Below are 25,656 nucleotides of genomic sequence, written 5' to 3' on the forward strand. Positions count from 1 at the left end.
TTCACGAGGGGAAGAAACTGCCCTTTTGAGGACAAAAATGTTGGGAAACGAATTACTGCCAGAGAAACAAAGTGAAGAATTAAAATAAATGGACCAAATATTGCCTAATACGACAAGCGTTCTCATTAGATTAAAGCCAAGTTACAGACCATCAAATTAGTTGGCTGTTATTAGCTGCAATTTATTAGGTGCTTAGAGCTTGTTTAAACATTTTTACTGTGTTCTTTACTATGTCCCTAATTTTGCTCAAGTTCTCTTCCTGTATACACTATAGTTTATAATTATATGGGCATGACTTCAGGCTAAAAAAAAAAGTGATTTTACTAGATACTTGGGGATGTACAAGTGTAATTCTGATTCCCTCGATACAGTGAGTTGGCTTCTGTCACCTTCATATTCACTTTGGAAGGGGTAGATAACCAGGAAACTAAAGTTAGTGATGAAGTAATAAGACCCTGGAAAACTACAGGATCGGTGATAATTAACACTGTATACCTAGCATTATAATTAGGTCATTACTGATTCTAATTCTGCCAGCCATGGGCCAGCAATGTAAACAATACTTGTCACTTAATGACCATATGGAGCATTCGGTGCTGTAGATATTGCTTCAAGTTCTTAACTTTTCCAGCTGGTTGTTAGGAATACCAAAGGAACTGAATTTCAAATACTGCTGCTCAAATGCAGCCAATTTTGCGACAGCAAAATTCCTCTTAAAATAGGATTTTACTCTAGGGAAAAAAATTCTACAAAATAGTCGCAATGCACTCCGAATGACTAATTTAGCCCATTACACGGCAAAATAAGGGATACATCATACTTTTCATAACCCTACCAAATAGGAACGGTTTTAATTTTAGGAGTCAAACACCTACATTAATCTGAATCTAAAATAATAGGTCAGCGTTAAGAGTTTTCCAAAATAATTCTTCACACTTCACAAAAACAATTTATTTCTCCGCAAGCATTCATCTCCTGGAAGGCCTTGCTAGTGCAGTAGTTCAGGCAGATTATAACAAGAAGTCACGATTCTAAACGGCCCCAGAAGCACTGGGTTTGTAATCTTAACTGGTTTTAAGTAACAGAATGGCAGACATGGAGATTAAAGTTCATCTGAAAATAGGAGATTTTGCTCTCGTCCGACCTTAAGGACCGGTGAAACCTCCAACTTTCCGCCTGGAACAATTAGTTGGTCTTTTTGTTTCACACGTAGCTTACCGGTTACATACCTGCCTCAAGTTCGCAGAACAGAGGCTTTCTGGACCACTACTTATGAGCATTGCATCCTCCTCAACTGTTCTTTCTGGCATTTGGAAATGTACAGCCCGCTGCGTGGAAAGGCAGATTGGGTCGGAATGTTCCTTAAAACCTCCTTCCCCCTCTGCCAAAAGGCAGATTGATAATTACAGTTTAGGAGGAAAGAAAGAAAAAAGAAAAAAAGAAGGGGGTGGGGGAGGTAAAGAGTTTCAGCAGGCATGACAATGCCCGTTTTTTGTGTCCCCCCCCCCACCTCCCTCATCAACAGCGCAACAAAAACAGCTTGTGGTGCAACTCAGAGCCCTCCTCCTAATCACCACTTCTCCTCTTCCCCCTCCCTCTCTGCAGGCTGGCACTGGCAGGCACATGCACGGTTAAATTCCAGCACCTTCTTCATCCACCCCCCCACCCCAAACTACTACCACCTATTAAGCTCGCTGCCCGATCTCTCTCTCTCTGATCGCCTCCCCTTCGGGTGGCTGAATGAGTCAAAAGAAAAAAAAAACCACAACCCCAAATGGAGAAGAAAGTCAAACAAGCTCGGTCTGTCCCGCACAATATATTTAGTGCATGTAGACTGCGAGCGCAATGTTGGGTAGGGACTGTCTCTATATGTTGCCAATTTGTTCTTCCCAAGCGCTTAGTACAGTGCTCTGCACATAGTAAGCGCTCACTAAATATGATCGATTGATAGAAACACGGACAGAGGCAGTCGCCTTTTTAGGCACACATGCCCACACTCATACAGTAGATCACATTCTTGTACACCTCCTCCTCCCCACCCGCCTTCCTCTCCAAGTAGCAAAGAGGCGGTGATTGACAGCCGGCCCCGCCCAATCAGGCTGCGGGGGGCCGGCCGGCTCGCCCCCCCGGGCCAATCGGAGGGCCTCTTCCGGAGCCCGTGGTGTCGGCGGGGCGGGACTTGCGAGCAGTCAGGAGGCGGAGCCAGAATTTAGGAAGAGGAGGGGATGGCTGTCATCAATGAAGTCATATTCATAATCTAGTCCTCTACCTCTGTTTCTGTACTCTGGGTGACTCAGAGCGGGAGAGAGCCATACAGCACACTCTTCACCAGCAAGGTAAATATAACTTACAACTCCTTTCTCCTTCCCCTCCCCCCCCCCCCCCCGCCCTTCTCCTGCAGCGGCTGCGGTCGCACCACCGCCGGCACGCACTCGACCTGCACCATTATTTAGTCGGTATTCGCACGCTTATTATCGATTGCACCTTCACGGCGACCAAAACAAACAGATAAACCAAAACAGAGGGCCACCCCGCCACTCCAACGCCCCCAAGTGAAGCGAAAAACGTCAGCGGTTGGATTGGTAGTGAGAGAGGAGGGGGGGAGGAGGAGGGAAAGTTTCAACAGAATCATTTTCTAGTAATGACATTAATAATTACTTCTTAATGGGCGAGGGGAGGGGGCTGAAAAGCTTTGCTCCTGAATGCCAAGTCGGCGGCGCACGGTTGCAGCACAGACCCCACAACAGCGCACTCGGGCAAGGTCGCGTTTTTTTTCTTTGGGGGGAAAAGAGTGGAAACGAGCTAGTTTCTAACGAGCAGTCATCGTAGTAACAGTTCGGGGGAGAAGCCGGCCGCTGCCGGTGTTTTCCGGGGCACCGGGGAAAAGAAAAGGGTTTCCAGCAAGCAGCGGAGACCGAAATAGAGCGACAGACGGAGGAGCCGAACGAAGCGGTATGTTGGACTTGTCTCCTGCGGCGTTTCCTCCTGCCCTTTGGCACAAATGGGGGCGCAGGCCGGGGAGAGGGTGCAGGCGCCCCGTTTCAATGGCAGGGGAGCTGGGTGGCCCTCTGAAGTGCGTGCGAGAAGGAGTTGAGGGAGCTAGTTGGAAAGGCGGCGGCATTAACCAGCAGAGCCGAGGAGGCCATGATCCGGATAATCGCCCTGTCCGTCACAAACATCACCCGCGCGGCCGGAGAGGCCTGGAGGAGAGAACCGGCTCCGACCCCCCCCCCCCCCCCCCCCCTTGCGTTTGGGACTCTTGCTTTCCGCCGGCCGAATCCGGCTCGGGTTAGGTGGCCGCTTTCCCGGCCGTCTTTCGCTTTCCTCCTCCCGGTTGCGTTGCGAAACACGGTCACGCCAGCGGGGAAAGGTGTGGCGATTCGCCTCCTTGAATCGATCAGTCGTATGTATTGAGCGCCTACCGTGGGCAGAGCACTGGACTAAGCGCTTGGGAAGTCCAAGTTGGCAACATAGGGAGACGGTCCTGAGTCCGGCCCGGCGCTAAGGCAGGCGGCAACCTGCTCGGCCTCCGGGTGCTTGCCCCTCGCCGGGGGCCCGGACTTGTGGCTGCGACTGCTAAAAAAAAAAAACCCCACCCCAAACGCCCTCCCCGGCCCTAAGAGTTTGCCATTATTTCCCCCCTTTTAGACCGTGAGCCCACTGTTGGGTAGGGACTGTCTCTAGATGTTGCCAACTTGGCCTTTTAGTCCAGTGCTCCGCACACAGTGAGCGCTCAGTAAATACCACTGATTGATTGATTGATTGGTGGAAGCGGCTTCTTGGGCCCCGGTGCCGTTCTCCGGAGACTTGGGTGTTGCAGAAGTTAAAAGAAGACAGTCGGGCCCGCCTGCGTTTGGGAGCTAGGGGAGTTGGGAGGAGGAGGAAGAAAAGTTTGGCAGGGCAAATGAGGAAAGGTGGCGAGGTGCGGGGCGAAGGGGGGCGGGCCTCGCGGCTAATGTTACCGTTTTTTCGTCGTTGGTGCGGGCGGGCGCGCGCGGGGGCGCGCTCTCGTGTGTGCTTGTGCGTGGTGTGTTCCCTGTTTGAGACTGGAAAAGCAGCAGCAGCAGCAGGAGGAGGAGGAGGAGGAAGGGGAGGCTTGGCTCCCCCTCCCTTGGTCCCTCCCAGTGCCCGGAGAGGAAGAGGCGAGGTTTGGTGGTGGTTGGTGGGGGGTTTCCGTGTGCGATCCGCGGAGAATCAGGAAGTCACAGCGGCGAAACACACACACACAGACACACACAGACATGTTTGATCGTTCTGATATGAGAGCTGGGGAGAGACAGGCCTAGAGCCCCCGTGAGCTATGCCCCTCGTCCGCCAACGACAGCCACCCACCCCTGCTGCCCCTTTGCGGTTCCACCGCCTCCAGGTAAGGGGACGCGCCCCGATCGGGGCCCAGGCTCGAAAGGCAGCCCTCGCTCTGCTCCCCCTTTTTATCCGCCCCTCTCTTTCGGTTAAAAGTACGGCGAGAAATATTCGGGGGCCGATCGATCGGGTGGAAAACTTTCCAGCGAGAGGGAAAGGCGGGGGCGGGGGGGGATATGTGATTACTGGTGCCCGGCTGCCTTTTCTCTCGGTTGGCGTGTACGGTATTTGGAGATTGAATCCAAACTTCGGGCCTAAACACGCCCCACACTCTCGCAGGGACTCCCAATTGCGAGTCCAAGTGCACTGTTTTCTCTCCCAAACATTTTCATTTAAGGGTAGGGACCGTCTCTGCATGTTGCCCACTCGTACTTCCCAAGCGCTTAGTACAGTGCTCTGCACACAGTTGATTGATTTAAGGACGGAGGACTGCGGGGAGGGAGGGACAGAGAGAGATTGGTCAGGACAAGCTGCATGTTATGTAATTCCAAGTGCAAGTGTGTGCGTTAAACACATGGTGTGTTTTTCCATTTGTTTATGTAACTGCTAGCCCAGAGTGTTTCCGAATTGCCGTCTTTCGCCAGCCTGATGGGTTTTCACGACTCGGGATCATTATCTTATGGACTGGTGCCATCGTTACCCCCAGTTGAGGATGGCGTAGGCTCTTCGGCATTCACATGAACATCAGGCGACTGTAAGACAACAGATAAGTTAGAGTTTAAATAAAACGCCCAAGTGTACCAGTGGTAGAAGTCAAATCCTTTACATCTTGATTAAAAATTGCTTCCACTGGAGGTGACTTTTGCCATGATTTTCCCCATTCGTTTGGGATCATCAGTACGTGGTTTTTTTTTGTTTTTTTTTTTTTTTTAAGACAGAAACTTACCCCCTGCCTGCCTTCCTTCCCTCAAACGTGCACGGAAAGATTACCCAATTGATGCAACAGCTACCTAAAGGATTTTTGAAGCTGAAGGCATTGACAGCTACCCATTACCACCAGCTTCGACCCAAAATGTAGTCGGAGCATGTCACATTTCTGATGCCGTCTCTTCAGAAATATTTCCCTGCTGCCTGCCTGGATCGCTGAATGTAGAGCCAGACTTCCAGGCTACTTCCAACATACTAGATCTGTGTTGGGAGGTGTGGCAGCTTTGGATGTGGGAGTCGATGCATTGTTATGCAAATGGAGACACACTTTCTTTTTGGGAACCTAATTGCCCTATTATTCCTCACTGACTTTTTTTTCTCCCTCTGAGCCCGTTTGTCACTCAAAAAAATGTACCAGGAGGACGGGATTAGGCGGTTTTTATGTTTGAAGTAATGGAGATCATAATGGTGAGAATGAAAAGACCCGATAGATCATAGAGTCCATCTCCTCTGTCAGTGGCATCGAGCAAAGAGACTTTATTGGTAATGAGCATTTTAAAATAAATTCCGAGTTAAGTGTCATATAACACATGTGAGATTGACAGAGGTGAATGCAGTGCTTCATTAAATGCAGTCTTTCTCTCCTGAATTACATCCCGGCTTCAGGACTGGCGTTACCGTGGGGTTTCATAGAAAATATGCACCACAAGAGTGTGTTCAAAGTCGTCTCAGATCTTTTCTTTTGTTCATTTCCAAAGTGGTTCGTGAGCATTTCTTGTCAAGTTTGAAAAGTGCTTTGACCAACACCTGAGGTCTGAGACTGACAAAAAAAGCGCCCCAGCTAGTATTTTATATTGTTAATGTTGGAATTCTATTTAATATGGGCGTGACAAAGTACAACTGGACACATAACACATTTCCAGATATTGATTTCAAAGTTTATATTTAACTTTGAAGTTGAGATTAGAAGCTGTAGTACCATAGAGTCGAAACAGACCTCAGGAGAGATTTAGTCCAGCCCCCAGCCTCCAGGTGTGGCTCCTTCTTCCATTAAATGATTACGGTTCCAACTATGTGTCGCTGTGCTGTAAGTGTTCAATTGTAAGGGGAGGAATCTAGCATTGAAGCAAAACTGCACCAAATAAAATGATAAAAATCTATTAAAGTAATCTTACCCAGTATTTCCTTCCTTTTAGCCATTTTTTGGAAGGTAGTCCTGGATAAATGAGACATTTATTCCCCCCCCCCCCCGCCCCCCCCCCCAGCCCCCACTCTCTTCTAGGCCAGCTGCTGGATCCTCCAGAGAAGTAATAATTCTGTTTATGACACTTTGACACATTGCCATGAAAATGGTTGAATTATCACAAATCTAGTGCTAAGGTTACTTGAAAGCAAAATCAAATACATGGAGAGATGAATGATAGGCTACAGGACCTGATAAATGACTAGTAGTTTTCATACTCTGTGCATGGTAAAATGATTTAAAAAGAGGTCATTGGTAAATTAGATGCATAAAATGGATGGCGTTGGGAGATGTGCTATGCTTGAAGGCTACAGCTCTGTTCCCTCAGGGGAACACATTTCCCTCTCTTCCCCCTCCTCTCTCCAGTCCCCTATCCCCTCACCACCCTGCCCCTTCACAAGAGACTGGAGTGAAGGTGCTCTCGAAAGCTAGATTTGTAAACCGGTGGTTGACTTCTTCGGTTTTATCTTTTCTCCTCTTTTCGAGTAATCCGCTGTTTAACCTGATGTTTCGTCTCTCCCGTTAAAAATGGATTCTGTTATGTAGACTGCGTTTTTCTGACATGTAGAGGAAAGTTGAGGTGGTATCTTTGAAAAGAACAGACTGAAGACATTTAATCGCCCATCAGAGACATTTCATCTCCCATCATTTAGTAAAGACAAGAAACAGTCTACACTCCCTAGATGGGGGGGGAGAAGACCACCCCTAAAGGTAGGTCAGTGGAAAGTGTGCAAACTCCAAATGTAACCATAGTGGTGAGCGAACTTGAAATAGTCCTTGTAGTTAGAGTATGCTTACTTCTTTCTTCGGGAATAGGTAGTAGTAATTTAGGTGCATTGCTCGGTCCTGAAGGTAAATTCATTCAGTCGTATTTATTGAGAGTTTACTGTGTGCAGAGCACTGTACTAAGCGCTTGGGAAGTACAAGTTGGCAACATATAGAGACGGTCCCTACCCAACAACGGGCTCACAGTGGACAGAAGACCCGGGGTGCGATTAATGGCATGGCGTGCTTAGGCCCCTCGGGATGGTACGATACGATGGAATCGGTCGATCCTGAACGCGAGTTTACAGTCTGGAAAAAAGGGAGGCGGGGGGGCCCCTAGTCACATCATGCAAGCTGCCCGGACCCCAAACGGCAACAAACTCACAGTGCATGATAAGATGTGGAGCACAATATGAAAATATTTGCCATATAACCCAATAATTTTACAATTTGAAAATGTTCTAACTTTATTTACTCCCATGTGTTTATTTGATTAAAAAAATAATATAGCACCTTTTCCCTAGAGGCCAAGGAGTTACGCAGAGTTTTCAAGTAGTGTAATGTTTCCTAATAACAAGTGTTTGTTAAAGATTGCAACATCAAAAAACCCTTAAAAGTGAAAGGTATGAGAGCGGTGGGCTGGATTATTTGGAAATTGGCTTTCTTCAGTCAGTGGTATTCACTGAGTGCCTATTGAGTGCAAAAATACTCTACCAACTGCTTCCAGAATATGTAACTGAATTGTATATTTTCACATTTTGGAATGCAAAAATTATTATTAGTAACCTTTTCAGAATGAAGGTATCTCTAGGGAGTGTTTTTTATCTTTTAACACAGTATTTCTATTGTGGTTTGGGGTCAACTATGAATGGACTTGTAATTTTTTAAACGTGATATTAATTATATTATTTCATGTATATATATCAATGAGAATGGAGGAAAAACTACCACCGTATCCATGTGCATACACAAAAATGTACAGTATTTGCCACATTAAACCACATAATTAAACTTACAGAATAAAGAACTTTGAATGTTTTTGCTTGCAGTGTACAGATGAGAACTGAAAGTAATTTTTCATGGTCATTGTTCTTGAACTGGAAGTCATTATAATTACTTTTTTGAAAAATAGTGCCCATGCTATTTATTTGCATCACGACAGCGGTCTTTAATACATTCTTTCAAGCTGAATTGCATGTGTTTGCATTTAGTAGTACTGTTCTGTTTTTCTGGCGTCTGAGATGTGCGTTTCCAGTGTGGCAATATTGGTGAGCTCTGTTTGTGATGAGCTGCTGCTTTGTTCACTCATTAAAATGTGCTCTGGAAATACTCTGTTGGTAACCTCCATTACCATTTTATTTCTAGGCAACTGAATTTTGTGTATTCTTGAGAACTTTAAGCCATGTGACTACTCCCCTTTTACATTTTTAGTATTCAGAAAGTGTTCATTTGAGAAAGTAACCTCTTGGGCTACTCTCCTGGTAGTTTTATGATTTTTAGGTGAATTCTTTAAGCTGAGGAATTGCTCATTGTAACTTGCTTACTATAGTAACATTTTTTATCTTGCCAAATATGATCGGAGTACAGATCTCTTTCAGATGACTGGCATTTTCATATTTGAAGCATTTACCACACATAGCAGAAGTGTACTCCAAAGGTTAGTTCTTGCAGACCTTGAATTCCTGCCTCTGCCCAGTGGGTATCGTGCATATCAAGGGTGTACCATTCATTCACAGTTCATTCAGCGTGTCATGGTTGGTTTTTGCAACCATGCAACAATATATATACAAGTTTTTGCAACAGTATATATACAAGTGCTGTGGGGAGGGGAAGGAGGTAGGGCTGGGGGCGGGGTGGGGAGGAGGAGAGGAAAAAGGGGGCTCAGTCTGGGAAGGCCTTCTGGAGGAGGTGAGCTCTTGGTAGGGCTTTGAAGGGAAGAAGAGAGCTAGTTTGGCGGATGTGCGGAGGGAGGGCATTCCAGGCCAGGGGGAGGACGTGGGCCCGGGGTCCGTGGCGGGGCAGGTGAGAACGAGGCCCAGTGAGGAGGTTAGCGGCCAAGGAGCGGAGGGTGCGGGCTGGGCTGGAGAAGGACAGAAGGGAGGTGAGGTAGGAGGGGGCGAGGGGATGGAGAACCTTGAAGCCAAGAGTGAGGAGTTTTTGCTGTCTTTTGATAGTAAAACAAATGTTGACAGGAACATTTTTATGACATTTTTACTTTCCAAGCTCCTTAGTACAGTGCTCTGCACGTAGTAAGTGCTCAGTAAATACCATCGAGGAAGATGAGGATGACTTAGATTCCATATGTTCAGTTTACGTGTGTGTGTGTCGAGTTGAAGATGATGCGACGGCCTAAGACCAGACAAGTGTGTATATATATATTTACTGGTGTGTGTGTGTATGTATGGTGTTTCTTACCGCACAAATAAAGGTGGAGCTGTTGTCAGTTAATTTTTAGGAGCACCCCAGTCTTTGAGAAGGGACTTCCGCATAATTTTGTACAGGACAGGTTTAAATACATGTAATAACACATGAGATATGTCTCGTGGTGCTGGTCTGTGGAGCTATCTGAGCTACTTTCGTTAATTGCAAAGAAGCTTCTTTTCAATCTTGTCTACTCTTAGTAGTGGTAGTAATTGTTTAATTAGTTTGATAACTAAGTGGATTGGTACAACATTGGGTCTTAGCTCTGTGATAGTGGGAAAAGCTCTGCAAAGAGGCTGCATTTTCAATTGCTTCCATTTCTAGTCTGTAGAGACATTCTAAAGTGAAAGGGGCAGTGGTTGGCAGGTGTTTACTAAGCAGGAGAGGTGGTATTTTGAAGGTTAAAGAAAGAAAAACAGGTTATATAACAATGAAGGAGGAAAATAAACTTGGGAAGTACTGCTCTAAAGACTCCGCTGCATAATCACTGCCCTAAATTAGCTCCTTCCCCTTTATCTTCCCTGAACCCTAACTTCAGTAGATATTCTTTTTTTACTTATTTCCCCTCTAGATACTTCTCGGTCCTAAAATACATCCTTGCATTGGATTGGTTTGGATTACCGATGGAGCATGGTATCTGAGAGGCAGAGTAAGGTGTCTGCTGGGGAATCATTTTAAAATCAAGGATCCTTTTGAGGCAGGGCTTTAGGATCATAAGGGACTAATTAGCCCCTGTGGTGGCTTCTTGTTATCTTTTGTTTTGAACAGTAAAGCTTCAGAGGTATTGCCAGATCTCACTCCTGCTAGAATGGGCTCCCAAGGCAGTCTAATTTTACTTGAACGCAACAGAGGACGTTCTAATTTGTTATCTTGAATGAGAGTTGGAAACTGTGTTTTGTTTGATATAGAAAATATGTGGAGTCTTGTGTGAGGGAGTTGTAGCTATTTGCTTTTCATGGAGTCTTGTTAAAAGAGCACATTTTTAAAGTTAGCCTTTTTAAAGTACCCTTATAGGTAATTGAAAGTCATAGAGTGAACTGTAGAAGTTCAAGTCTTTACACACACAAACATCGTGGATGGAAGCAATAGTAACCACCACATAACATTCTTAGCTTCCAGCTCCGAGAGAAAAGTTTTGGCCATTCTTGTGTGTGTATTTACTCCTCTCCGAGACTTCCTCCTAGACCGTGAGCCCCATGTGGGATGGGACTATGTACAGTCTGATTGTCTTGTAGCTACCTCAGTGCTTAGTTCAGTGCTTGGCACATAATAAGCATTTAACAAATAATAATAATGATGGTATCTGTTAAAAGCACTTACTATGTGCAAAGCACTGTTCTAAACAAATCCCTTAAAAGAATTGTGGTCATTTTGTGATTTGGTGGTTTCACCAAATTTTAGTGGATACACGGTCAATTAATTGCTATAGGCTACTAAATATATTTTTTAAAGGAAGCAGAGAGAGGGTGGGAGAGTATTTTGAACGTTTTGAGTTGTGGTCTTTATTTATTCACGTATCCTTGAACCATTGAAATCCTACATCAACATACTATTAAAAAGGACCAGTGAGCTTTGTAAATAGATCGTGTTATTTCTCTGAGTAGATATAGGCCATTGAAGTTCTAGGTTCTCTTGCTGGTTTCCCCTTAACCTTCACTTTCTTTATAAAATGGGGAAATAGGTAAAAAAAAAAAAAAGAATATCTACTGAAGTAAGGGTTCAGGGACGATAAAGGGGAAGGAGCTAGTTTAGGGCAGTGATTATGCAGCGGAGTCTTTAGAGCAGTGCTTCCCAAATTTATTTTCCTCCATTGTTATATAACCTGTTTTTCTTTCTTTAACCTTTAAAATACCACCTCTCCTGCTTAGTAAATACCTGCCAACCACTGCTCCTTTCACTTTAGAATGTCTCTACAGTAACTCACTACTCTTCCTGGTTTTCTCTCTCTCTCTCTCTCTCTCTCTCTCTCTCTCTCTCTCTCTCTCGTAACAGTACGACTGATTTATTTATTAAGCACATTCTGGGTACTAAGCCCTGGGAAGGAATACGTGGTCCCTGCCTCTCAGAGGGCTCACGGTCTAAAAATAGTAGGGGAGTGGGGAAGAGAAGACTGTCGACAGTCTCATACAGAGAGATGAAATACTAAGAGGACGTAAAGCTACAGTAGTAGTAGTGGCACCCTTTACACTGTACATTCCCTGCCCACAAGGAGCTAACACTCAAGTGGGAGAAAAAGGCATAAAAAGTGTTTTCAAGCTGAGTAATCCAAAATCAATAATTGAATAGATTTATAGAATGTAAGTGCTGAGGATGGGTGGAAGGAAGTAGAAGTGTACTGCAGGTGGTTTATGTGGTTTCTATATTCTGGGGCCACTACATTGGACAGTGGTCATCTCCTGGGGCGTTTGGGACTAAATATCATAACAGACCCAGGGGACCACCACAACTTTGTGACACCGTCACACAGGCGGAGTGGCATTCTCTGGGATTACGACATAGCCCCGCTTCTATTTTGGCCCTGGTTCACTTCACTTCTGGACGGGCAGTGTTCCAGGCATTGCACAAGGCCTCCCCAGTTCAAAATGGCTCTATCAGATAGTTGTCCAACTTGTTCCCAACGGGTTTGGCTTTGCCCTAGCCTGGGGAGTGTGAAGTAGCTGTATTTTCAGCTTTTCCATTACCTTTGATGTAATCTTGTGCAAGTTATGAAACTTACCTATACCCCTGTGCCACCTTGTATTCAATGGCGATAATGACTTTACCTGTGTCATGGGGATGTTGCCACAATTAATTAGATAAAGTCTGAAAGTGCTTTAAGCTCCAAGAAGCTCTCATTACAGTACAGAACAGTGCTATTAATGCAGTAGAACCCTGAATTCCTCTTTCAAGTGTCTCCAGGAAACATTCTGACATAATATTCCATTCCTGCCTAACACCTTTTTTCTAAGGTTTCAGGAGGCTGGGTGCTTTAAAAAAAGGTCCTTAGGTGATTTTGCTGTGTTTTAATATTTGTAAGGTCCATTAAGATTCAAAGACAAAAGGATAACATGAGCAGAAATATTATCGGATCATCTACACGAAACAAAGGACCATTAGAAAGTATCGACATAAAGTTAAACATAAACATAAAACATAAATATTTGGGGCCTGCCTGGTTTAGTTAAACTCACCTCAGGAAATACAATTTGAAAAAGGAAACAAAGTGAATGGGTATACTACTTTGAGATCCATGAAAGGGTGTTATATCTTGTAATACCCCTTGATTGATAGCAGACTCCTAAATTCTAAATGCAGACTAGAAAAATGAGAGCGTATGTGTGTGTTTGAGGGGTGGGATGGAAATGGAGTTACTTCCGTTTGTTTTATAATTACATAGAATAAATAACAATAGTTGGCTCTCCAGTGAATTCAAGGCTATAATTCACTCCCTAGACTCTCCTGTCGTTTTAGAAACCTCTTGAGCTGTGTTTTTCCCAGTTCCATTTTCGATAAGCAAAACCCTTCTAGTTACAACTTTTTATTCACTTTAAAGTAGTCTGTCATTCTGTGTTTTGTCTTAGATCCCGATTCACACCAACATAGTGAAATATGTCCTAAACTAATGTCACAATATTTTAAAAATACTTTGGTGAAAACTTTATAGTAATACATTTCAAGCATTATTGCGTCCCTAATTTGAATTTTACAAATAAAATAAAATTACTTCAATTAAATGGGTTGCCCTTAAGATCCCTTCCCTATCTCAGCCAGAAGGGAAATAAAGTTGCTAAAAATAAACTACTGAAGCTTGTGCCTCTGCTGACCTCACCTCCGTATGGTCATGTCCAGAGCTGTTGCTGATATTATTTTTTTTTTCCTTCGGGCCTTCAAAAACCCAGATGGAGCTGTAAAAGGACAAAATAAAAAAAGAAAATCACATGCAACCAGATAGAAGCCCCTCACGCGACCGTGCTCTTGCGTGTGTGTGGGCGTACATGCACACCCACAGATGCACGCGTGCACACACACGTCCACACCCACTTGGATTTGCAGTGGGGTGGCAAATTCAGGGTGCTCCCTGCTTCAGCTGGTGTGTCTGAGCAGAGGAAGGGGAGGAGGCGCCCATTTTCCTACCTCCTTCTGTGCCCACTGAATGGGGAGACATGCTTGAGGCAGGGAATAAGTGCTCTTGGCTCAAGTCAAAAGGACAGAATGCCCCAACGGTGGGACAAGAAAATCTGCCTGTAAGCCCTTCTCCTACCTCCACACAGTCCAGGGACACGATGCCTCCAATGGTGTGTCCAGACTAAGAGGAATCTGGCTTAGAAGCAGTCCTTCCCCCTTTGTTACTGGAGATGATCTGTTTTTGTAATAACAATAATAATTGTGGCATTTGCTAGGCGCTTATTATGTGCCAAGCCCTGCATTAAGCTCTGGGGTAGATACAAGATAATCAGGTCCCACCTGGGACTCATAAACCGGAGGGAGAGCGGGTATTGAGATTGAGTCCCCATTTTACAGATGAGGAAACCGAGGCAGTGAGAAGTTAAGTGATTTACCCGGGATTAGAACAAGTTCCTTTGACTCCCAGGACCGTGCCCTAGGCCCCACTGCTTCTCACGTTGCTTTTGGGAAGCAGCGTGGCTCAGTGGAAAGAGCCCGGGCTTTGGAGTCAGAGGTCATGGGTTCAAATGCCGGCTCCGCCAACTGTCAGCTGTGTGACTTTGGGCAAGTCACTTCACTTCTCTGGGCCTCAGTTCCCTCATCTGGGAAAGGGGGATCAAGACTGTGAGCCCCCCGTGGGACAACCTGATCACCTTGTAACCTCCCCAGCGCTTAGAACAGTGCTCTGCACATAGTAAACGCTTAATAAATGCCATTATTATTATTATTATTTTATGGATTTACAGGGTGCAGGAAGTTCTGGAAATAGTCCGCAATCAGTTTTATGCCCCTCCAATCCCCAGAAAATGGGGGACATCTATGAAAATAGCATTCTTCATTTAGTGGACAGAGCCCTGGTCGAACAGGCTGAGGATGTGACTGAAACTCCCAGCCAACTATGTCATTAGGCCTTTCTGGTCTTCACTTTACCTGTATATCAAGTGAGGGAAAACTCTACTTCTCTCGCTTTTATAGGGATGTTGTGAAGGGGAGTGGAGTAATAGATATGAAACAACTTTCTACCTTTATGCAAAAAAACACAACAATAAGTGAGCCCAGTGCCACCTCTTTTTTTCTGCTTCAGTGTATTCTTGGAATTTGCTTTGCAGACAGAAAGTGCTCAATAAATGCCATTGAATGATTGGAATAAGGGGTGCCCAGTAGCATGGGACGAGGGAGACTTTTGCCTCTGTAGGATTGGCACTGGTTTTTTTTTTTGGCAGAGTGGACAGCCACAACCGGTCTGCCCCATTCCAGCAGGCCCTCCTCAGTCTCTCACCCATCCAAATTTATCTCCTTATTCTTCACCCCCCCACCCCCATCCCATCCTTCTTCCTCCCCTGTTTACCCCCCTGTTCAAAATGGAAAGTTGGCACCCCTGTTTAGAACACATCCATGATCATTTTGCAGTAGATTATACCTGTGTTTGCCTCATTTGAAAGGGTTTTCATTGTTTATATCATCCTGTTCTTTTTGTTCGTTTTCGGGGTAGCTGTGTTTTCCAGGATGACTAGAAAATTCATTCAGTCGTATTTATTGAGTGCTTACCGTGTGCCGAAAATGCCAGTTACCAGCCACCGTTAGAGAAGCAGTATGGGCCTGGGCATCAGAGGACGGGGTTCTAATCCCGGTTCCGCCATTTGTCTGCTGTGTGACTTTGGGCAAGGCACTCAACTTCTCTGTACCTCCCTTCTGTCATCTGCAAAATGGGGATTCAATACCTTTTCTCCCTCCTACTTACTATGAGCCCAGTTGGGGCCTGATTATCTTGTCATCTACCCGAGTGCTTAGCACAGCGCTTGACACATAGTAAGTGCTCAGCAAATACCAGAATTATTCGTAGTATTAGTAGTATTGCCATGCTCCTCTGTTAGATACCATTTAAATATTTCTCTTTGCACTGTTCAAATTCTGTGTCCTTGAGTCATGCTTGGCCCTGTTGTGTTGAGCTATGCGAAGCTTTATTGTGGTGCTATAGCCATGGCCAATGGGAGCATGATCATTTTCTATTTTTGAACAGTTGCAGGGCCGTACTCAGCTCACTTTTCCTCCAAGGGGCCAAGACTGCTTGGTAGGTCAGGGATTGGTGATGAAAATCTTTTTTCAGCCCACTGGTGATAGTAGTAGTAGTAGTAGTAGCAGCACTTATTGAGCACCCACTTGGAGAGGTGCACTGTACTAGGTGCTTGGACAGTACAGAATGATGAAGTGACCCATTCCCCCTGCACAGGGAGATTACACTCTTAACGGGGGAATCAGACATAAAAATATTTAGAACTAGAGAGGTCAAAATAAGTACAGTGGGACCTTTCTCCCAGACCACCTTTTCCACTCTTGCTCAGGTTTTGGAAGAGGAGGAAGGAGTAGATTACCCTAGGACTGACCTCTCTCTTCAACATCTAGAACCTTGGCTGAGGAAATGGATAGGATTCCAGAACGCTTAGAGAGCTTTTTAGTGCCTGAATATTTATGAGGATGGATTTTGTTTTTAAATTATTATACATAATGAGTTATAAATGCCAGAGCCCTTTGTTTTTCAATTTTAAAATGATTTTTGTAAATGTGACCTAAGGCTAATAAGTGAGGGGGCAGCCAGTGAATGCCACAAAATAAACAAGTCTCTGGTAATGGCAGCTTTGAGCTTCCCTGTGTTTTCTACTAATAGATGTTGATTTTCTCTAGAGAGTATTTTTGGACTTTTATTAATTGGTGTCTTTGGAAGGCGGCTTGCAGATATCATCAAATCATTTACAATTTTTGATTTTTTTTCCCTCATTTGCCTTGCAAGAGGCATCACCTGGTCCAGGATAGACCTACGTGGCGCTTGTTAGGGAAAAAAAACCAAATGGCTTTAACCAATAAACGGGCCCACTAGCTGGATACCACTGATCCTAAATTTATTTTAAGAAATGTTCTTTCTCTGTTCAAATTAGCATTTCCCTGGTGTCTGGAAGAGAGACGGGAGATAGATGTCCACCCCAACGGATCCAGGTGCCATGCCTCACCCTGGGCCTTCACCAGGGCCAGGCCCCTCCCCTGGACCGATTCTGGGACCTAGTCCAGGACCGGGACCGTCACCGGGGTCGGTTCACAGCATGATGGGACCAAGTCCTGGGCCACCAAGTGCCCCACATCCATTGCCAACGATGGGGTCTGCTGATTTTCCACAGGAAGGCATACACCAAATGCATAAGGTAACAATTTGTACTTCCCCTCGGTCTGTGACTTCTGAGTCATATCTGCTTCGTTGTGCTGACAAAAAACAAGATTTTCCTACTGCCAACACATAAGAGCATCGAGTTGTATTTTGTGTCTTGTACGCCATTTTAAAGACCACCTAAATTCGTGGTAATCTTGAACATTAGTTATGGGCTAGGGATCATAATAGCCCAATCTGGAACTTTTGGAACCTGGGTTGAATCTAGAGTTCTGGCAGGTAGACGGTGTTCTTCAGCTTTAAACAATGAAAGTTTTGGCATGGGAGTCATTGATGGAGAGTTAGTTTGGAGCATCAGGTTGTAAGTTCCAACAAACTCCAGATCATCACTTTTACAAGGCGTGTTAAAAAATCCGGCCACTCCATGGAAAACTCCAAAAAATCTTTTGCCTACTATAACTCTTTTTTTTTAACAATAGAATTTTGCTTCTTAAAGGGCAGTGGCTTTGTTGGAGTGAAATGGAAAGAAAAGACTTTAGCCTGAATTTTTCTGGAATTTCTTAAAATACGTTCCAAAACTATTTGTAGGGTATCTTTTTTGGGGCTTTGAATTAAGGCTCTGTCTCCTGCAAATCCTGCAGCCTCTTCGGCTGATCTGCGTATGACATCAGATTGTTGCCGTGGGAATGATTGTGATGGCACAAATTTAGAATTGTGGCTTCCCGGCAGACTCCAAGGAAAAGCTGACAGAATTCTCACTGACAACTATGGTACTTGAGAATTTCAGCATTTAAAGGGAAAAGCTGACTAACTGATGAGTGTTTGAATGCTTAGCCAATTAGGTGAGACTCTCAAATAATTAATTTCTTATAGATTGACCATATACCATACACTCAGTTCTACTTTAACTTGGTCTTTGATTACTCGATTTGGATATAGTGCAATGTAAGAACTAGGGGATATTTTTTGTACAGTATGAATCTGTTCTGGTCTAGCGTGACCCACAAGTAGATGAGGTGTAGAAAGAAATGGTTTGTGCTCATGGTTTTGATCCTGGCTGGATGCCACTAAACTTCCCTGCCTCTGCCTCAGCCATTCTCTACAGTACATTTTTAGTTTGTTTTTGTAACTTCACTGTATTTAATACAGTAAAACAACAGTGAGTGGCAGGAAAATGCTTTGGCCAAGTAAATGCCCCATATGAAAAAGAAGGCGGTAATATTCTGGTAGTGGCGGACAAGCAGTATAGCCTGTCGTGATGGTGTCTTTGAGCCCTCCCCGCTCAACCCGTTGATTCCCAGTGAATTCATCGTTACTATAATTGTGATTTTTAATTATTCCTAGAACAAGAGGGTCTTTAAGAAGACAATCCTCATGTTGTAGAGGAATTCCCTGTGTACATCAGCCGTGTAAGCCACTAGTGGCTGAGTTCCACGCCTCCGGTTGCTCAGTGGAGCTGTCTTTCTTGTCGGGCTCAGTTTGTTCACTGTCCTGTTACTTTATTACCAGATATCCCTCTCCTTTTCTTTCACCTCCTTCCATTAGCTCCTGGGACAAGGTTGGGTTGGCACAGACTTATCCCAGCGGGGCTGGGGTCTAGGTCCCCAGTTCACTGAACTGGAAGAACTTGGTGCCTGACCAGAAATGTTTGGTAACTCACTTATTTCGGGCGTGTGGAGTTGAACCCTGGGATGCAATCTCAACCTCATGTGCCTCTCTCTTTTTTAGTGGTATTTGTTAAGCACTTCCTCTGTGCCGGACACTGTACCAAGCACTGGGGTAGATATAATCTAATAAAGTTGGGCACAGTCCCTGGCCCACATAACCCCCAGTTTACAGATGAGGTAACTGAAGCAGAGAGAAGTTAAGTGACTTGCCCAAGGTCACACAGCAGACAAAAATAATTGTGGCATTTGTTCAGCGCTTACTATGTGCCAGGTACTCTACTAAGCGCTGGGGTGGATACAAGCAAATCAGGTTGGACGCAGTCCCTGGCCTGCATGGGGCTCACAGTCTTAATCCCCACTTTACAGATGAGGTTACCAAGGTACACAGAAGTGAAGTAACTTGCCCAAGGCTGCACAGCAGACAAGCAGTGGAGCCGGGATTAGAACCCATGACCTTTTGGCTCCCAGGCCTGTGCTCTTTCCACTGGGCCACACTGCTTCTGCGGAAGAGTTTCCAGACATATCTGATTTGGGAACACCACAACCAGTACCAAGTCCCAGATTTCCTTCCTGTGCAATGCTCTGCCATCTATGTTTATCCAAACGCCAGTTTCTGCCATTTCTAACTTCTTTTGGATCAATCTATCAATGATATTGGTTGAGTGCTTACCGTGTGCTGACCACTGTACTACTCTTTCTATTTACCTGCCACAACTTTTCCAAGTTCCACCCTCTCTGCTACTGTATAAATCCTGAGAAAGGGACATCACCTGGAGGCAGTGTCAGGAGGATCCCTTTTTTATGCTCCTTCCTCCAGTTCACACAGAGGAACTGCTCCGTTCTCTCCTTTCCAACTCCTCCCTACCACGGTTTGGTTCTTGTCAGCAGGAATCAAGCACAATGGCCTCTTTCCTTGCTCACTACCACTTGATTTCTCTTGAACTTCTGAAGGAAATACCATTTCTTTCAGTGCTTTGAATTTTCATTAGAGCTTTTCCACTTTGCTTGGATGTGAAACTTGCTAAATGGCCTAGTTTACTCACTTCTGCCCTCCTCCTTTCCCCATTTCTATCTCAAACCTCCTTAGTCTTTCTGCTCTGTTACCACTCCAGTTACAGTACTTCAGCGAATTGTACACATTTACATGGGGCAGACCTTATTATAACGGCAAGTTTAAATAATAAAAAGAGACCTAATGTTCTGTCCTAATTGAACTAATGTTAAAAGTCTAATTTTCAAGCAATAAAAGCTAACCGGTAGTTTCTTTTTGTCACAATTCCACATGGTAGACCTGGAAAAAAGCCGTTCGGGGTCATTTAGACAGTGCCCAAAGGGGATTGCTCCCCTTCCGAAAGGGGAGGCGTGTTGGCAGTTTTAGAATCATCACCCTCTCCTAGTACCTCGTTGGCAGAGATTACTTTTTTGCCCAGAGACCTGTGAGAGAGACTAGTGTTTACGTGTGTTAACCCAACCAGTTGTGTTATCAGCATATTGGGGATACAGAGCATAAAGCTGGGACAGAAGTCTGCCACCTTGGCAGTATACTGACCTAAGATGCACCGATAGATAAGGGAAGGGATGGTGTCTACCAATTCTGTTGTTCTCTTCTAAGTGTGTAAGTACAGTGCTCTGCCCACAGTAAGTGCTCAGTAAATACCACTGAGTGATAAGGAAGAAGAAAACAAAAACAAGAAGGCCAGTTTATCCTCTGGGAGACTGTCTGATTGTGGCAGCATCAGATTCCAGAGCAAACTCAAGGTCTTGTGGGCCATTCTCAATATCAAGTGGCAAAACAAGCTCACAAGTAATGGCATTCTGGAACTCCATCAGCCTCCTAGCATCAAAGCTATGCTCACCTAAATCCAGCTACACTGCTCTGGACATGTGAGGAGAATGAGTGACAGCCGGATAGTGCTGTAATTATTGTACAGTTGCTGTATGTGAAGAAACTGAGAAACTCTAATAGTGACCAGAGCTGTTCAGAGCTTGCCTAACAGTTTTCAGTTTTAGTATGACTGGAAAACTTGGGGCTTGTTATTCAGACTGGGACATATATAAACTCCTAAGGAAAATATGAACAAAAGAAAGCCAGTCATTGTGATGAGAGGAGAATGAAAAATGCAGTGATGAAGGATAAAAATGATCCTCTCTGATCTCCCATCCTCCTGTTTCTCCCCACTTCAATCCATACTTCACGCCGCTGCCCGGATTGTCTTTGTGCAGAAATGCTCTGGGCATGTTACTCCCCTCCTCAAAAATCCCCAGTGGCTACCAATCAACCTACGCATCAGGCAAAAACTCCTCACCCTCGGCTTCAAGGTTCTCCATCACCTCGCCCCCTCCTACCTCACCTCCCTTCTCTCCTTCTCCAGCCCAGCCCGCACCCTCCGCTCTCTGCCGCTAATCTCCTCACCGTGCCTCGTTCTCGCCTGTCCCGCCATCGACCCCTGGCCCACATCATCCCCCTGGCCTGGAATGCCCTCCCTCCGCACATCCGTACATCCTCCCTCCGCACATCTGCCAAGCTAGCTCTCTTCCTCCCTTCAAAGCCCTACTGAGAGCTCCAGGAGGCCTTCCCAGACTGAGCCCCCTCCTTCCTCTCCCCCTCGCCCCCCTCTCCATCCCCACCGTCTTACCTCCTTCCCTTCCCCACAGCGCCTGTATATATGTATATATGTTTGTACGTATTTATTACTCTATTTGTACATATTCTATTTGTTTTATTTTGTTAATATGTTTTGTTTTGTTGTCTGTCTCCCCCTTCTAGACTGTGAGCCTGCTGTCGGGTAGGGAACGTCTCTGTATGTTGCCAACTTGTACTTCCCAAGCGCTTAGTACAGTGCTCTGCACACAGTAAGCGCTCAATAAATACGATATGAATGAAAATGAATGAATGTAAAATAAAATAAAGTCTAATCATCTAATTAAGTGTCCAGTTCACTTAACACTCGAGCCATCCACAAAGATATTTATAAACCCCACATAAAATAGATACCCTGCTGACACCTCTCTTCCACCGCCTTCACTCCCCTGCAACCCTTGTCTTCAAAGTCACCAATAACCTCCTTGCCAATCTAATTCTCCCTGAACTCTCAGCAGCCTTTGATACTGATAACTCTTCCCTGGCTCCTCTACTGCCTCCAACCTTCGCAGTTCTGAGTCCCCTTCTTGTTTTCCATTTACACCCACTCCCTTGGGGATTCATTCATTCATTCAGTCATATTTACTGAGCGCTTACTGTGTGCAGAGCACTGTACTAAGTGCTTGGGAAGTACAAGTTTGCAACATATAGAGACGGTCACTACCCGACAGCGGGCTCACAGTCTAGAAGGGGGTGACAGACAACAAAACAAAGCTTATAAACCAAATAAGTGGGATCTTATCCACTCCTGTAGCTTCAGCTAGGCAGATGACTACTCCCAAATCTACGTCTCCAGCCTTGGCCTCCTAATAATAATAATGATAACTGTGGTATTTCTTAAGCATTTAACTATGTACCAAGCATGGTATTTAGGGCTAGGGTAGCCACAGTCCGTGTCCCACACAGGGCCCACATTCTAAGTAGGAAGGAGAACAGGAATTGAATCCTTGTTTTAGAGAAATGAGGAAACAAGAGGCACAGAGAAGTGAAGTGACTTGCCCAAGGTCACCTGGCAATTAGGTGGGGGGCCTGGGTTTAGAATCCAGGTCCTCTGACTGACTCCAGGCCTGTGCTCTCTCCACTAGGCCACGTTGCCTCCCAGGATCATAATATTATCTATAGGGATTATAAAGCACTTTGGGGGCATGTCTAAAACCCTTTGATATTTTGAGTGTTTTGGAAGTACCTAACTTTTGTTTTTATCTGTTTCAGGCCATTGATGGCATGCATGACAAAGGAATGGTTGAAGAGATGCATTGTAGCTCCATGAAGGGCACTGGTATGCGACCACCTCATCCTGGAATGGGCCCTCCTCAGAGTCCAATGGATCAGCATAGTCAAGGTCTATGACGTTCACTTTCTTCATGCTGCCCGAACAGACTTTTTATTCCCGCTAATATTTAGCTTAGTTATTAGTGAAACATTGAACCACACCATTCATAACTTATTCCGTTGAAAATTTGGCAAAATAGGATCACCGAGAAATGTGCCTAAGGAAAGTTGTGTTTTTTTTTTTCCCTTCCTTGAATCTCTAATGGGATTGTTTTTTTTCTATACATTAGCTTATGTGCTGCATTGGGCATCATTCTGCCCTTGAGGTCCAGGTGGTGCTGGAGGAGAAGAATTGCCTGACCCAATACAGGCTCTGCACAGACCAAGGGACAGGGAAAACAAGTACCTTAGGGGAAAAAGGCATAATAATAATTAACAGTAGTTGTGCTAAATAATTATTCATAGTTATTATTACTGATCATTAGTAAGGCTAGTGGAAAGAGCACTGGCTTCCGAGTCAGGACCTGGGGTGTAATGCTGGCTTCACCAGCTACCTTGGGCCTTGACTTTGGGCAGGTCACTTGACTTCTCTGTGCCTCAGTTTGCTCAACTGTAAAATGGGGATATAATACCCGTTCTCCCTCCTACTTACACTGTGAGCCCCATGTGGGACCTGATTTTCTTGTGTCTACCCGAGTGCTTATTACAGTGCTTGGCATGTAGTAAACTTTGGGGTAGATAATCAAGTCGGACACAGTCCCTGTTCCACGTGGGGCTCTCAGTCTAAGTATATAAATATATATATAGATCTATATATATATATTTCCTTTTTCTCCTACCAGTGAGAAATAAAAGAAGGTGGTGTTTTGGCAGTATGTAAGGGATCCTCAGTCAGTGAGGCAATAGTATTCATTCAGCACCTACTTTTGTTGGGTACTGTATACTAAGTGCTTGGAAGAGTTCAGTAGAATTAGTTGACACAATCCCTGCCCTCATGGAATTTACAGTCTAGGAAAACATGGAGGTGGAGGCATATTTAATCTGGTAATGTCCCATAATGTTTTTGGTATTAGAGTGAAAATGACAAAGAATTTTGGTCAGACCATGACAGACAAATATGAAAGCTTTGTCCCCCATGTGGAAAACCTATAACTAGATTGAGATTAAGATGTCCAACACTGATTTAGCCTTGGCATGGTCAGTTGTAATTAATCGAACAGGCGTGGCTCTTAATTCTGATGAAATCAGGGAATATCAGTACGCATCTACTGTTTGCAGGGCACTATGCTAAGTTCTTGGGAAAGTCCAATAGAATTAGTAGACATGATCCTTACCCCTAAAGGAATTTACATGCCCTTTTGAGCACTGTAGATGAAAGGCTCTGTGTGCAGTATATTATTAGTAATAGTGATATTTGAGCTTTATTTTAACTGTGCTTTTAAGTCCAAAAATATGTCTACCTTCGTACGGGATGATGGCTTACCGAAAGCATCAATCAATCATATTTATTGAGAGCGTACTGTGTGCAGAGTCGTTGCACTAAACTCTTGGGGGAGAGTACCATATAACAGATTTGGTAGACATGTTCCCTAACTACGAGGAGCTTACAGTCTAGATGGGGAGACGGGCGTTTCAATAAACTACGGATATTTACAGGAGTGCCGTGGGGCTGAAGCTGGGCAGAATCAAGGGTACAAATCAAAGTGCAAGGGTGACACAGAAGGGAGAGGCTGAAAGGGTAAATGAGGGGCTTAGTTGGGGAAGGCTTCTTGAAGGAGATGTGATTTTGAAAAGGCTTTGAAGCATGTACATGAAAGCATGCACATCTAAAGAGGCTGCCATTTTTCACTAAACTACAGTAAAACATCAATAATTTGAATTGCAAGGAACAGAAGAAAAGGACTTCCAATTAACCATTTTTATTAAAGAACAATAGAGTATCCAGCTGGCTGGGGAATAGCAGTTGCTTCAAATTACCATTACTTTGAGTCCCCCAAAGTGGTGAGGGTTTAGTGCATTTACTGAAAGAAAAAACATTTGGGGGAGCACATCAGTTAATGTCATTTTTAGATAAGAGTAGGGAGCAATGGGTACATTTATGTATCTTTAACAACAGACAATTATGGCATCGGTCTAAAGATTGCTAACCTTTACTCATAACAACTCATGGGTCCATTTAGAGTATTTGAAGAGAAGCATAACTATTTTTCTTGAATTGTGTACCATATGGTTCCAAAGATAACGCTGTTTATTTTTAGTGCACTGAAGAGAACAATTTTTCTGTGACAGGTACATAATATTTAAGGGTTTTTTGATGGGAACATTCATACATTCATAGAACTACTTCTAACTTTCCAGAGATTATTAAAATAAGAGTTTTTATTGTTTCTCTGGAAGGCAGGGCAAGACTAAGGGAATAATGGTCCTTGAAGTCTGAAGTAGGAAAACTGCCACTCTTTGGGCTCACTTGTAAATGAGCGAATCAAAAATGGTTTTAAAAAGCAGAATCGGCAACTACTTTGTCATTCTGCTGATAAATGTCTATCTGCTTTCAGAAAAGCATTCAGTCACTGTGTTATTTTCAACTGAAGATGATTACCAAAATAAGTTTTGCAGTTTGATCATTTAGATTCTGTTTTCTTTAAGTTTAGTTGAATGCTAGTCATGTAGAAGGAATATTTCTCAGTAGCTGAGACACTGTCACATTTTTAATGTCACACTGTGACAAGATGATTTTGCAAAAAAAATCTGCTATTAATTTGATGGGGAAATCTTCACGATTGGTTTCTCTTTTCCCTCTTCTTTTTCCCATCAAAACTGATGAGAGAGAAAATTTTGTTCATGAATGGTTCAAGTGACCAGTTTGCTCTTAATACTTGAATTCATTGTGTTTGTAGTACTTGGTGTGCCCGCCTAATCTTAGTAGTTCTATTTTTCTTCTATTTCTTGGTAAATATAGTACTTGAGTAAAACCAGTTTGTTTAATGAAGTTAGCCTGTATCACCAGTAAGAATATCGTGTTTTTGCTTCTTAAGTATTACTAAACAGCTCCCTGTAGATTGTAAGTTCACTGTGGGCAGGGAACGTGTCTACCAACTGTTACATTGTACTCTCCCAA

General features: G+C 44.3%; 1 protein-coding gene across 7 annotated transcripts in view; it reads left to right on the forward strand.

The window, feature by feature from the left end:
* The first annotated feature begins 2,246 nt into the window (after positions 1-2,246).
* Positions 2,247-25,656, forward strand: part of SMARCA2 (SWI/SNF related, matrix associated, actin dependent regulator of chromatin, subfamily a, member 2) — a 179,835-nt gene continuing 156,425 nt past the window's right edge. For 2 of the 7 annotated variants that reach the window (XM_038769625.1, XM_038769630.1), the window contains exons 1-5: positions 4,203-4,366; positions 4,913-5,056; positions 7,019-7,183; positions 16,735-16,995; positions 22,479-22,608. In XM_038769625.1, the coding sequence (XP_038625553.1) occupies positions 16,771-16,995; positions 22,479-22,608 (355 nt within the window). In that variant the 5' untranslated portion in view covers positions 4,203-4,366; positions 4,913-5,056; positions 7,019-7,183; positions 16,735-16,770. Of the gene's footprint in view, positions 2,337-2,774; positions 2,953-4,202; positions 4,367-4,912; positions 5,057-7,018; positions 7,184-16,734; positions 16,996-17,782; positions 17,801-22,478; positions 22,609-25,656 lie in introns of those variants that run through there. The other 5 variants (XM_038769628.1, XM_038769627.1, XM_038769629.1 and 2 more) reach the window with 5 other exon arrangements.

The sequence above is a fragment of the Tachyglossus aculeatus genome, chromosome X4, assembly GCF_015852505.1.
Source record: "Tachyglossus aculeatus isolate mTacAcu1 chromosome X4, mTacAcu1.pri, whole genome shotgun sequence".
Classification (NCBI taxonomy): Eukaryota; Metazoa; Chordata; class Mammalia; order Monotremata; family Tachyglossidae; genus Tachyglossus; species Tachyglossus aculeatus.